At 38.7% G+C, this 15,280-nt stretch overlaps 1 protein-coding gene across 2 annotated transcripts in view; it reads left to right on the top strand.

Annotated features, from left to right (window-relative positions):
* The window catches only part of SNAP91 (synaptosome associated protein 91), a 110,210-nt gene that overhangs the window by 20,994 nt on the left and 73,936 nt on the right, over nt 1-15,280 (top strand). For both annotated transcript variants that reach the window (XM_081140714.1, XM_081140713.1), the window contains exons 3-7: nt 9,096-9,238; nt 9,902-9,977; nt 10,872-10,974; nt 13,097-13,190; nt 14,790-14,901. In XM_081140714.1, coding sequence (XP_080996840.1) covers nt 9,096-9,238; nt 9,902-9,977; nt 10,872-10,974; nt 13,097-13,190; nt 14,790-14,901 — 528 coding nt within the window. The remainder of the gene's footprint in view (nt 1-9,095; nt 9,239-9,901; nt 9,978-10,871; nt 10,975-13,096; nt 13,191-14,789; nt 14,902-15,280) is intronic.

Here is a 15,280-nt window from a genome sequence, read left to right as displayed (position 1 = left end):
GACCTCAATATAAACAAAAGTAAAGGGATGGCAGGCAGTTCAGTGACCATGATAGCACCTCTGTCATCAAGCTGCTTTGGCCTACCACCAGCTTCCCTTTCTCTGGGGGGCCCTAAATGTTTTTGCCCCTAACGTTGCAGATGGACGGCAGAGGCTGTTCTAAGCCCTGCCCTGGGCCATGATGAGTGGCACATCTGAAGGTGAAAGATCTTGAAGAAGAGGTATCTTTGCTACCTCAGAGCGACACTTGATTTCCTCAGGGGCTCAGTTAAGCAGAGGGTCTCCCATGAACCTCCTGCTCAGTGAGATTCTATGAGAAAACAGAGATAAGACCCAGCAGCCTCGATGGAGAGCCTCATAGGATAGATATATAAGCAAACCAATGCTAATACACTATTGTAAGTGATATAGTGAAGGTTTGACTGATGTATTGTGAGAGAACAGAGGAGGAAATGGCCAGTTTTGCCTGAACGGCGTAGGAAAGGCTTTTCTGAAGTGGTGATGTTTGGCTGAATATTGGGAGACACACAAGTTTTTTAGACAAAGAAGTCTGATGGGCATCAATAGTGTGTAGAGAAAAGAAAAGAGAGGTAAGGTAGGCTGTGTCTTAAAGAATCATCGAGGTGAACCCTAGCTGTTGTTTTTTTTAATTTATCTTTATTGTTGAAAGTATTACAGATGTCCCCCCCTTTCCCCCCATTGATCCCCTCCACTCGGCATCCCCCACCTCCCACTCCCTTCAGGCCTTCACCGCACTATTGTCTGTGTCCATAGGTTATGCATACATGCATATAAGTTCTTTGATTAATCTCTCCCCCCACTTCCCAAGCCCGCATTCCCTCTGAAATTTGTCAGACTGCTTCATGCTTCTGTGTCTCTGTATCTGTTATCAGTTTATTTTATTCATTAGATTCCACATGTGAGTGAGATCATGTGATACTTGTCTTAGCATAATACTCTCTAGTTCCCTCCATGCTGTCCCAAAGGGTAAGAGCCTTCATTTTTATAGCTGCATAGTATTCGATGATGTAAATGCAAGCCCTAGTTTTATTTTATAAAGCAGCAAGAAGCCAATGCAGGGTTTTTAAAAAGAGAGTTCCATATCAGATTTGTTTTTCAAGAATATCTGGTTGTATCAAAAATGGCTACATTATGGGGAAATGGAGACTAGATAGAGATATTGGGGAGCCCAGTGATAATGAGGGCCTGCACGAGGAAATTACAAAGGGGATAAAAGGTAGAGGCAGATTTGAAAGGAAACTCTGCTGCGGAAGCTATGGGGCTGTATTTGAAGGGTAAAAGGAGAGATTCCAAACCAGCATAGCTAAGATGTTAAGCTGGGTTAGCCTGTATTAATCATAATGTCCTGAGCATAGGACTGAACTAATGAAGAAACTAGTCGTTGTTACAATGTTGGTAAGGCCTGTGTGAGTTCCATTCCGAAACATCAGAAAGAGCTTTTCCTCCCTAAACTAAGTGGAACTAGGAACTTGATTCTTTTTAATACCTGTTGGATAAAAGAGCGTAGAGTGGGGTAGCCTGGCGGAGGCTCTCAGCTGTGCAGGCCTTGTGGGAAAGGAAGAGATGGGGAGGCGGCGCGGGGTCTCAGGGTTGACCTCCTGATTTACCTCTCTGCAGCTACCACCTGTAACACCTGAGTTTCTGACCATTCTTCATTTTTCCCCTGCATTCACTCATCAGTAAATGTCTCACAAACTTCTCTTCAGTGTCTCTAAAACATTTTCGGTTTTTTATTTTTCCCCCTAGAATTAAGGAGAAGCTTATATATTCTTTTCATTTCACTTAGTTCTTGCCTTCTCTTTTACTACGATAAAGTTTATATATATATATATATATATATATATATATATATAGTGTCCCCCAAAATGTATACACATTTGATAGTTGATAGCTCAACTGATGTTTCTTCCTTTTTGATTTTACCCATTGGAATTAATAATTATTCAAAGTCTGTATGTATTTGGGGGGGCGAGGGGATCACCCTGTGCGTGTGTGTGTGTGTGTGTGTGTGTGTGTGTGTGTGTGTGTGTTAAGAACTAAAGTTGTATTCATGGTTATTTCAGAAAGAAAATATACTTGGGTCTTTCTTGGACGTTTCCTTCCGGAAGTTCTGTAGAAAGTTCTGAAGAATAGAAACAGTAAGACTTTGGGTAGGGCCAAGGAGATGGAATAATGCTGGAGGCATTACCCAGGACTTGCCTAGGGGAGGAGCAAGGTAAGAAGGTAGATAAGATCCGGCCCTGTACTAGCCTTGGGAGGCATCCTAGAGATGAGGCTATAGATACAGCAAAGGAGAAAAGTCCTGAATTTCTGCTGCAGGAGTTGCCATTTAGGGATACTATTTATTTTTAGGAGACATACGTTTCACATATGTGGGTAGGGAACTTGATTGGAACAGAAAACTGATGCCTTGCTCCTGCTGCGTGAGTCCTAACCATGAAGCATTACTTTTTTTTACGGCTGGAGAGCACTCAGAAAGGAGGTGTTGGATATAAAGAGTTAGCTGAAGGTGAAATGGCTGTTCTTTTCTGAAGGCAATAGGGAGTGATGGGCTGTGATTAGAGCATGAGGAACTTAGGTTAGATATTTCAAAAGACATGCAGGGTTGGTCAGTGTTGGGATGTTGGGATATGGTGAACTTACTAACATGGCAAACTCTTTTCCAGACACTCCTTAAAGTACTGTTTTGAGATTATGTAAATGTAAACCCCTTAAACTTGTTTTCAGTCCAAGGCTCTGTGGAAAAAGCAAAAACAAAACTTAAGGCCATCATGGAAACAGGACATGAGTTCATTTAGCTGACACACTTGAAGACTAGAGTTGGTCATCGAGTGGCAGTAACAGGACATCAGAAACCCGGGCTACACGTATCTTCTACAATCTCCCTGGCAACGAAGTCAGCAAAGGCCACCTCCCAGCAGTGACTGCCAGCTTAGAGAACTGGCTTGAGATTCTTTGTGGATTGCCCAGAACACCACAATCTTCTGTTTCAGTGGTCTGTTACAAATGTCATCTTCTACCTCTATAATACTCTCTACTTTTTTTATGTACCCTTTTTAAAAATTGAATTTATTAGGGTGACACTGGTTAACAAAACTACACAGGTTTCAAGTGCACAATTCTATAATACATTATCTATACACTGTATTGTGTGTTCACCACCCCAAGTCAAGACTCTGTTCATCACCATCTATGACCCTCATACTCTCTCCTCCCTCCTCCCAGCCCCCTTTCCCGGCAGTCACCACAGTGTTGTCCCTGTCCATGAGTTAGTTTTTTCTCTCTTTTTTTTCCATTTTTGCTCAATCCTTCCACAACCCCCGCCCCCAGTTCTGCTCACATAAATTGTCATCCAGTCCTTAAAGCACAGAGTTCTTTTGAGAACCCCATTTTAATTGTTAAGAAAGCCATCAGAAGAAGATAAAATATAAGAGCAATGTAGTATTATGGCCAGAGAACAGATGCAATTATTTCTACCTGATAAATGAAGACACTATGCTAAAGAAATCCAGTGACCTGCCTGTTATCTTGTACAGCTGTTTACAGAATCCAAAAGGCAAAAAGTAAACTTTCCATTTTTGTCCTAATAATTTTCTGCCATCCTGGAGTTAACAGGACACAACGTTTGGCATGTGGACTGCTCACTGGCTCCCCACCCCCAATCCCAAGCAATAGTGGGACATGCCCTGGGTCCAGTCATACAGGCGGGTGGGTGGGCTCTTGTGTTGGCTTCTTGAAGCTCTGTGAGTCGTGGTGCTGCATTCGGGAAGTATCGTGGTCAGTTTCTCCTCTCCCCCAATTGGTCAAAGAATCACAGTAATTTATAATATTTATTTTGAAAAGTTGCTATTGCCTGAATCTCAAACTGACCCATGTTTAGAGCCCTTTAAATGTATAATTTGCCACGTTGCTTAAATGTTGGCATAACTCTGAGGACATCTTTTTATGTGTTTCAGACAATAGACGTACCTTTGTCTCCCTAACTTCCCTCCTGCTGAGTTTGTGCTTCATATAGCCACCATAGTAATTCTTCAAAATATAAGTTGGGTTATGTCATTTCCCTGATCAAAACCCTCAAACAACTTCCCATTGCATTTTAATGAAATTGTAAGTCCTTCCTGTGAGCTGTAATGCACTGAGTTATGTGGTTTGATCAGTTCTTTTTCTGCCACTTTCTCCCTTGCTTTGCTCCAGAAACATTGGCTTTCTTGCTGTTTCTTGGACCTTTCAGGAATGTTCTTACTTCAGGACCTTTGCATTTGCTGTTTGCCCTGCATGAAACATTCCTTCCAAAGATGACCGAATGACTGGCTTCTTCAGTGCATTTAGGTCTCTTTAAATATCATTTCCTTGGGGAGACCTTTTCTCATCACTCTATCTGAAACAGTACACACTATTACTTTCTATCCCTTCCTTTATTTCTTTTCTTTTTTTTTAATATGTCTTTATTGATTTCAGAGAGAGGAAGGGAGAGGGAGAGAGAGAGATAGAAGCATCAATGATGGGAGAGTAATTGACCAGCTGACTCCTGCACGCCCCCCACCAGGGATCAAGCCTACAACTGGGGCATGTGCCCTGACCGGAAATCAAACCACGATCTCCTGGATCATAGGTCAATGCTCAACCACTGAGCCATGCCAGCCAGGCTCTTCCTTTACTTCTTAATCACAGTATTTATCCCTACCTGACAGTGTATATCTAGTTGTTTGTGTCCTCAGTTAGTAAGTAAGACCTATGAAGGCAGATGATATCTGTTTTGTTCACTACCGTATCTCCAGCTGATAGAACAGGGCCTGGCACATGATAAGCATTCAGAAAATATTTGTTAATGAATGAATTAGCTGAGTTAAGTAACAGAGTATGTCAAGTCTTTTGATATAGGTAGCCAAAGGGTGGATCTAATTATAATTGTGTATCTATCCCTATTAGTGTATACTATATTATGTATGTATAGTATAATATATAGCCATATACATTTTAGATAGGTAGGTAGATAGGTTAGAAAGGAAGGAGGGAGGGAGGGAGAGAGGGAGGGAGGGAGGGAGGGAGGGAGGAAGGAAGGAAGGAAGGAAGGAAGGAAGGAAGGAAGGAAGGAAGGAAGGAAGGAAGGAAGGAAGGAAGGAGTATAATGCAAGCAAAGTATCTAGCACAGAGCCTGATACACTGTAAGGGGTGGATATAGTGTATCAGGCTCTGTGCTAGTACTTTGATATCCTTCCCTTATAATGTATCAGGCCCTACTAGATACTTTGCTTGCCTTACCCAGTTTAATAAAACAGCTGTCACATAGGTGCTATTATTATCCTCATCATAGTAATACAGAAATGGAAGTTAAGAGGGACACCTTTGCTCTAGGTCAGACAGTTATTAAGTAACAGATTGTAATTAAACTGGGTCTGACCTGGCTCCAGCATCTTCTAATTTTGAATCTGCTATAATTCTGTAGGGGAACAAATACCATAGGGGATTTTGGGGGGGTATATATTTCTACAAAGGACTACAAAGAAATTACAAAATATACATATTTTTCTTTGAGAGCAGTTACCTAAATAGTTTAGAAGCTAGAGTACATTCAAGTTTGCATGTAGTAATATAAAAGTACAAAGTTTTTATTTAGCTGTATTGATTAGGGTAAGTGAAAAATTTTCAAGTTCACATTTTATACTTTTCTATTTAAAGAAGAATTTATTTGAAGAAGGATACTATTGTTAAGTTCTGCAAATGCTATTTATCATATTGGGCACATTTACAAACTGCTCCCCTTTATCTCTGCAAACTCCCAGGCGGGCGTTCATTCTTTCCTTGTTATCTACCGTTGGCAGTTGAGGGTCATCACCTCATACTATTGCCGTCCCTCCTTTGCTGTCATTTATGTTGCTCTCTGCGCCTCCCCTTTAGGCATCTCTGCCATCTAAACCCTCACTAAGTCATTTCATCTTACGTGTCCAGCCCTGCCTAGACTTGCCACAGTTCTCCCAAAGGTCTCACCCAGTACTGGGAAGAGATGTAGGTGATCTCAAGTTTGAGCGCTATTCGTGTTTGTTGGTGTTTTCTTATTTGTTGGAGGTGAACATTTACACCTCCTAAAAGTTAAAAGTTGTCTTCCCACTTTTATCTATTTATTATATTCTCTTATTTTGATGATCATACCTTGCCTCAGATAGATTTTCTAACATATCTTCAACTGCTTTAAAATCACCAAAAAAGAGAGACTTACATGTTGTGGAAAATGGAATAATGGGGCCTGTATTTATTCTCTTTCCTGAAACAACTGAGAGACTGGACAGTTTATCAAATCACTTTTAAATGTACTGGACATCAAGCAGTGAAGGACAGGGATCCCTGAGAGATGGGAAACGAGCAAGGTGAGTTCTAGGGTCGTCCCAGCTTACTGCCATGAGAGGGTTTCTAGGCTATAGCAAAGGGTGGGCGACCCCAGCTGGATCTTCATGGTCTCTTGAATTGTGGAGATGATTTGAGAAGACTGATAAAATTGAAAGGCCTTTGTTAGACCAATAAGGGGGGAAAAAAGACATAAATGATCGATATCAGGTCATTATGAGAGAGGTGACATCATTACTGATTCTACAGAAGGACAGTAAGGGAATACTGCTAACACCTTGATGCCAATAAATTCCTTTGCCCTTCACCTCTTAATATCCATTTAGTCACCTGCAAATCCTGTCAGGTGTACCCCTCATAAATATCTTTCTGTTCCATCCATCATCTCCCCCGATTTTCATTGCCTTTAGTTTAGTTTAGTTTAGGCTTACGTCATCTCTGACTCTCAGCTGGGCTTTCTCACTTGCCATTTTTACATCTCCCAGTATCTCTAGGCAAAGGTGATTATTGCTTATCCTGTGCCTCTGCTTACCTTGCAGATAGCTGAATAATGTGGTTGACTCTAGAAGTGAAGTCTTATTAATACTTTTCCAGGAGGTCCCGTTAGTCCATAGGGTGAAGTCCAAACTCTTTGATATCATGTGTGAGATCCCTCACTGGCCATTCCCTAGCTCTTAGTTAAGTTGCTATTCACCACCTGCCAACACCTAGCCCTGAGACCACTACAGTTGTCTGAGGACACACCACCTCCTATGGCTCCACACTTCGCTCCTCTGGCATGTCGTAGCTGATGTTAGGGCCCTTCTTGTGGGATCTTCCCTAATGTCCCACTGTATTCTCATAATGCAGTATATGTATAACAGTATTTACAAACATTTATTTTGGGCACCTGCTTTGTTTAGACCATTTGCAATTCTTATAATAGCCCTGAAAAGTAGTAATTATTACCCCTATTTAAATTATGAGGGCCCAAATCTAAGAGATATTAATTTGCCTGGAGTCACACATCTAGGCAGGGGCTGAGCTGGGCTCTGGCCCAGGGCTCGCTCTGCTCTATTATGTCGCCTCTCTTTACTCATCTCTTACAGGGATTTCTCTGTTATCCGAACATGCTTCTGTCTCCTCTGACCAGCAATGCATTTCAGTATTCCCAGAGCCCAGTTCAGTAAACAAACAAATAGGAGAATTTATGACTGGCACAGAATTTCAAATATAAATTAGTCCCGTGATATTGTCTCAGAAAACAGTGTTATAGCATAGTGATTTTTCTTTTTCAACGAACCATTTATATTTGGGGCTAAAGTATAGCTTGTGTACATTTTGCTCAACAGAAGTTTAATGTGCACTGCGCTCTGAGAAGGGCCGCACAGGAAACAGACACTGGTGTGACTGTTTCCATCTTCAAGGAGCTTTGGTATGGCAAGAACTTATGACAGACACACATCTAATCTGAACACCCAGCAAAGCAGAACACTTCAAGTTTTAAAACAGAGGGAGGTCACATGAGGCTGCATTTAAAAGGGATCAGGAGGGATTTCTTGAAGGACGTACAGAATTCCAATAAAGGAAAATATTGAGGGAGGGGAGTTAAGGGGATAGGGATGATGACTGGAATTTAAAATAAATATAAAGTCAGAAATAAGCCTGGTTTGGTCCACTTGTAAGTCAGAACAATTATTGATACTTTAGTCTAGAAATTAAGAGCTATTTTTAGTGATGGAGTATCAATTTTTTAAAACCTTATTTATTGTAAAATAGAGAAATGCATAAAACAAATATATAGCTTAATGACTAATGAGTGTGGATTCTGAGTAAAGAAAAGAATGGATTTGTGCCTGTGTTTGTTGCCTGCGATTTCCTAGGAACTGGGTATGCCAGCAGTTATCTGTGTGGTGGGTGTGGCCTGCAAAAGAAGTCTGTGTTATTTCCTCTTAAATTTGCACTGCCCCGGTGTGGCTTAGATTTTGTTTGCTAGCACATGCTCTTTGGTTGCCTCTGCTAACTTTTTGACACCTACCATGTTTTCTGAATGCTGGGCAGCCCCTCTTGGCCACTGTATATTTTTTTTTCCTGAAATAGACCTGGAATCATACTGTAGGTGTGGATAGTGAATGTATTACAAAGTTTTACTCCCATAGAAACTCAAGTCAAATTATAGCAATTTAGTGCATGCATGATGTTCTCTGAAAGCTTAGATGGGTGTAGTAAAATTCTTTCCTTTTACTATTTGCTCTCATTCTGATACTTATGTGACAAATGTATTTATTAACATCCATCAAAATGAAAATCCAAGTGAAATATGCTTTTAGCTATTTCAAAAAATACATTTATGGTTAGTGACTTCAAATGGTACGTAGAGTAAGTGCCCACATGTTGGAGACAATTATGCTTTGAGGGATAATGAAGAAGATTAATATGAGGCTTAGCTTTCCTGAGTTTGTAATTTAAAAATGACATTGGTAACAGAAAATAGGTAAAATTCAGAAGAGGGTATAAAAGAGAATTCAATAGAAAAAAATAAGCTCAAGAAAAAACAACTATATTGGGTAACAAATATATTTATGTCTTCATAAATATATGTGTGAAAATAATACAGTTTAATTTTAAATTTTTATTAACTATTTTCAAAGCAATTTTGAAATTTCAGTGAACAGGTTTAGATGTTTAACATTTGAAATGAAGTTTAGTATATAATGATGAATATCATTGATTGATATCTTTTCTTTTCGTAGATTTGATCCAGGCTACCAACGAGACCAATGTTAATATTCCTCAGATGGCCGACACGCTCTTCGAGCGGGCAACAAACAGTAGCTGGGTGGTTGTATTTAAAGCTTTAGTCACAACACATCATCTAATGGTGCACGGAAATGAGGTAAACTAAGTAAACTTTCTATTTTGGGTGGGGGAGTGAGGCTTTTATAAAAGAGTATGATGACTACTTAAGGCCCTTCGAGTTTTCACTAATTAGGAGGAAAAAAAGAGGAAATATATGGTTCAAATTCATTTAGAGTAGTTTTAATCTTCTATTTAGCTGTTTTTCAAACAGCAAATGTTGTTAGACATTTTAGTAGAGGTAAATACGTATTAAGTATTACAGGTACCTAAATGTGTATACCATGTAAATGTATTGGCGGGCAAAAATGTTAGGAAGAAGGAACAATAAAATTATTTTTCCCATAGAAAATATTCCTTTGTGCCTTTAAGTGAAAATTTGCTTTCATAAAAATGTTTAATTTTGGAAAACATTAATACAATAAAAATTCCCCACTTTGTATAGGATGCCTACTGAATCCTATTAAATTGCAATGTTTCTGTTATATATAGAAATGAAAGATCATACAATTTAATTCTAACTCAGTGAGTATTATTCAGTCTTTCCCCGCGCCTTAAAAAAGTCAAGAGACTAAGAAGATTTATAACTAAGTAAAAGAAAAGAGTGAGAATTTGTAAAGATAAAAACTCCCTTTAGTACCAGAAATTATCTAAAGGTATGATTTGAGAATATTGATGTATAATTCTAATTTTTGTTTTTCAGAGATTTATTCAGTATTTGGCCTCTAGAAATACACTATTCAATCTCAGCAATTTTTTGGACAAAAGTGGATCCCATGGTGAGAATATTCATTTTATCATTTTTTTGCTAATGTTTTTGATGCTGAATTATTTTTATTTTTGAAGTGAGGTTATTAATACAAAATTATTATAACTGATAGCTCCCCTGGGTGTTTAAGAAAAAAATGAAAAGTATAGGGCATCCCAAAACAATGTATACACACACATTTTTTGATAGCTCAATTGATGTTTCTTTCTTTTCAGATTTAACCCATTGGAATTAATAATTATTCAAAGTATGTATACATTTTTTGGGATACCCTATATATAGTTAGTTTATACTAGCTTTTAAGTATCCCATCATTAAAGTGGCTCAGCATGTAAATTATTTAAATTTTATTTTTGTCTTTTTAGTGTTTACTTTAAAAGGTAACAATGGGTATGCTAGACCCACAGTGGTTTGTTTATAGTGGTGCAAGAAGCAGTGAAATGAAAGATATTGTCCCAATTTAAAAAGCAGGTAACAGTCCTAAGGGAATGTTCTTTATAAATGAATGCAATTCAAACTGCAATCATCTGTTCATTCATCATATTTACTGGTTACTGTTACGTATAAGGCAAGCACACGAGCAAGGGGAGAGTTCTCAGAGAGCTACATCTGTTAAGTCTAAAACAGGGTGTTATTTGAAACAGTGAACAAAAATGCAAGGAAAAATCAGAACAGACATCCTATACAAGGATGGTAGCGTAACTAAACTGAATAGTCATGGAATGTCTCATGCCAAAAGTATTTTTGCCTGCAGTAAGATTTTAAAGGAGGCCTGTCTGATACACTTATTGACCTCATCTTAGAATTATTTACATTTGGGGAGGCAAAGGAAATTGGTACTAAGCAAAGCACAATTGTGGAGGTATTTTATTAATTAGTTTTATTTCCTCTGCTCCTTCCCCAGGTTATGATATGTCTACCTTTATAAGGCGCTACAGTAGATATTTGAATGAAAAGGCATTCTCTTACAGACAGATGGCATTTGATTTTGCCAGAGTGAAGAAAGGGTAGGTTTTTCCTTTCTCCTATTTATTTGAGCAGAATATGTCCTTGAAGCATACTTAATTTCTTTTAATTAAACTTTTTTTTAAAAATATATCTTTATTGATTTCAGAGAGAGGAAGGGAGAGGGAGAGATAGAAACATCAATGATGAGAGAGTCATTGATCAGCTGCTTCCTGCACATCCCCAACTGGGGATCGAGCCCGCAACCCAGGCATGTGCCCTGACCGGGAATCGAACCCCAATCGCCTGGATCCTAGGTCGATGCTCAACCGCTGAGCCACACCCAGCCGGGCTTAATTAAACTTAAATGCCAACTGATTTTGATTATAAAGGCCTAGTTTACAAATACTTGAAAAAAATCCTCAATAATATTATAGAAGTTAGCCTTGAGGTTGTAATATGCATTACTTTTTTTTTTAAATCCTCACCCAAGGGTATTTTTTCCATTGCTTTTCAAAGAGAGTGGAAAGGGGGGGAGAGAAACATCGATGTGAGAGAGATACATCGATTGGTTGCCTTCTGCACGCAGCGCAAGGGTCAAGCCTGTAACCAAGGTACATGCCCTTGGCTGGAATCGAACCCAGGAACTTTCAGTCCATAGACTGATGCTCTAACCACTGAGCCAAACCAGCTAATGCATCACTTTATATTTTCTTGTGTAAAATCTGATGATGCTCAGAGTTGAAATGTTATAACATTTTATTTGTTAAAATCAATTCAAAATTCTTAAACACATATATATCTTTGGAGAGAATTTAAATAAAGTTTATTTAAAAGAACAGTGACTGAAATTGACAATAATTATTTCAATGTGTTCTGATTGAGGTTAAACTAAACTGTGTACATGGGGGAGATCTGTTTTTGAGAGGTAATGCAGTCCTAGTATTACACACACACACCTACCATAATTGAACTAATTATTAATACTAACCATTGATTAAGAAAACCTCACTGAAACAGAAACACATTTTAATTCTTAATTAACATTTATTTCCCTCTAAATAGATGTTTGAGTTTAATCAGAAGTGTTCAGCCAAAAATTTGTGCAAATCTTGTGCCTGTTCCTCCCTTGAAAGAATGACAAGGTATTGTAGCAGGTGTAATATATTGGTCTCAGGAATCCACACAAAAAGCTATATTCTTCTAATAGCTTGCCCAGCCTTAGCTTTGAGCTTTTTAATCATGGTGATGAACAATATTAAACTTGCCTATTCAAAATAAATTAGTTCCTTGTGGGTGAACATTTTATAAAATTAAGATTTATTTCAACCCCTCCTTATTAGAGATGATTCTAGTCCATACTTCTTCCTCTGACTGCTAACAAGGCCCTGGACAATCATTGTTGATGTTCCCAGATGCATCGTGGCCTCTCCACCACAGGTCTGCAGCCTTCTTAGAAATTTCTGCACCCCTTTATGAAAATATAAGAACACCGTGGGATGCTTTTCCTACCACTGAAGTGGGAAAGACCTTGAAAATTGCCATCATTGGCCTGTGCACATCACCTGGGCATGTTCCTAACCTATTTCAGTCCTGCCACTGCTGGACCATCCTGGGTGCAGGGGCTCCCTGAGAGGCCTGTGGGTGGGTCCAGGGTTCAGTGCCCCGTCTGACGCACCCTCTGGCACTAGCTTCCAGTTGCATCCTCTGCAGTTAGTTAAACAGTTATCCTCCTTTGGCCAAACTGTGGACATCAGCATGCATTTTTCTTCATGGATGGTTCCTAGTATGACATCTGGACTCTCAGTCCTACAGGTTTTGAGGACTTCCACGACATGTTTTCTCTCTCAGAAACAAACTGGCGTTTAGGAAACAGATTTTTAATACTATTATCTGTTATAGATTTTTAAAAATCCATTTAGAAATTAAACTGACCTCTCTCATCCAAACCACATTGCTTTCTCGCCGAGGGAGGTGCAGAGAGAAGGTGTTGCTGTGTGGCTGAGGAGTGAGAAGGGATAAGAGGAGTTCAGGGGAGCATCACCCACAACCTCTTCATGTCTCAAAATCATCCCACATAATTAACAGGGAAATAGGGGGGAAACAGCTTAGAACAATGCATTTTGTCTTGAATTTTCCATGTACAAGGAAGTTTTATCTTTTTCCTTTTTTAAAAAATTGTAGGGCCGATGGTGTAATGAGGACAATGGTTCCCGAAAAGCTACTAAAGAGTATGCCAATACTGCAGGGACAGATCGATGCACTGCTTGAATTCGATGTATGTATCTCACTGGCAAATCTTTCTTATACAGTCAGTGTTGTCTTTTATTTGAAGGTAGGCTACGAGTAAAGCTGGGAATATCCTCAGGAAGCAGATTTAGATCTCCCTCATTTACGCTGAAGCTGTTAGCACGGTAGACATGATTGACCAGATTGTCCGAGCAGTTTACCAGATATTTACTTAAGTCGTGGAAAAATGTGAGCAATGCATTCTTGGAACCCCAGGTTTGGAGCAGGATGGTCGTCTCCTGTTGTCTTTGACAGAATGTAGCTGCAAAATGTACTGGCAGGCAGCTAAGTAACTCAGCCTACTGTTAGAAGCGATTTTATACAGACTGCTTAAATGACACCATCCACCAAAGAATTAGTTTTGTTTTGTCAAGGTCCTTCTTCGTGACAGAACCAGTGTGACTTGTCTCTTAAAACCATACCTGTGTCTTGGCTGTGGTGGTAAATACACTAACCTACACATGTGATAAGATTTTATAGAACTAAATATGCACACACACATGAACACAAGTAAAATTGGGGAACTCTGGATAAGATTGGTGGATTGTATCAATATCAGTATCCTGGCTGTGATATTGTACTATACTTCTATGATGTTACCATTGGAAGAACCTGGGTACATGGTACCTGGGAATCTCTATTTTTTACAACGGCATATGGATTTACAGTTATTTCAAAATAAAAAAGTTTAAACATTTGATTCATGAAAATAAAATATTCTGACATGTAATAAGATTCTTAACTCACATTGTTAGCTTTCCCCTCTTTTGGTAGTTGTTTAAAACAATTTTTCTTAAATATTAATAACAAAATTTCTGTTACAGTTATATGGTTTACTCTATAATTGAATTCTAGTCATCCACCCAATTCCTGTGACATTTCAGTAAAAGCAGCAAACCATCTTGTTTTTTGGCAGATTTTATAGTAAGGACTTAACTCTAGGTATTTATGGAATTGCTTCTCTTAACTTTTTTTTCCTTTTTGTGCATTTCTTTTTCTTTGCTTTTTTTGCCCTCAATAATGGTACTGTCTTAAGGGAGAAAAGTTATAAAGGGGGAAAAACAGAGCTTGAGAAGTTGTGAACAAGGATTGGGGGGTTAAGAGAAACTATTATTCTTTGTGTTGGTGATTAGGGTATTTGGTGGATGGGTGAATGCTGTGAGGTTCAAGAATTGTTTTAGGGGTAGCTGGTAAGGTATCTATTCCCCATGCTACGCCTCCTCACTGAGTCACTGCAGGCCCTGGAACCTGAACCCTTCCACAGACAACATTACATAGGGGAAGTGGAAGAATGTAATATAACAGTAAAAGCAAAAAAAGACCAGATGTTCAAAAAGTGGGTTTTGAACATCTATGGATGACTGATCTAATAGAATGTTTGTATGTCTTATAATTGATAGGACCAACTTCATTGACTTAAATTGAAGCAAGAAAAACACAGTCCATCTTTTGGTGGGGTTACTAAAAGAATTATAAAACATTTGTAAAATAGGGGTGAATTTCTTAGTAATCATTTGAGACATGTTAATGTACTCTAAGAAAAATTGTCATTTGATATGACTTAACATATTAACTTTTCATCTTCTAGGTGCATCCAAATGAGCTAACAAATGGTGTCATAAATGCTGCATTTATGCTTCTTTTCAAAGATCTTATCAAACTTTTTGCTTGCTACAACGATGGAGTTATTAACCTACTTGGTAGGTAGACCATTGAATGATGTTTGCATAAAGATTGTATCAGAATGCAAAGATTTGTACACCGCAGACTGAATACATGAAAATCTAAATATATGATTTAGTCCGGTCACATTTCCCTGTGTATTCTCTCATCAGTTGAGATTAAGCTAAGTGCTGGAAACAGGAAGTTCTCTAGGTATTTTAAGCAGGAAGGGATTTCATACAGGGATTTTGGTGCTTTTCTATATTTCGGAATGACTAAAGGAGTAGGATCTAAGCTTTGCCTCTTGGAATAAGTCCCATAATGATAAATAACTGCTCCATTATGCTAACAACTACCTGTGATGCCACCCTGCAGATATGCAGGAAACAAACAGCCACTGCCACCTCAGTATATAAC

This window comes from Miniopterus schreibersii, assembly GCF_964146895.1.
Source record: "Miniopterus schreibersii genome assembly, chromosome: 6".
Taxonomy (NCBI): Eukaryota; Metazoa; Chordata; class Mammalia; order Chiroptera; family Miniopteridae; genus Miniopterus; species Miniopterus schreibersii.
Note: the sequence above shows the minus strand (reverse complement) of the source record. Positions and strands in the feature narration are given on the sequence as shown.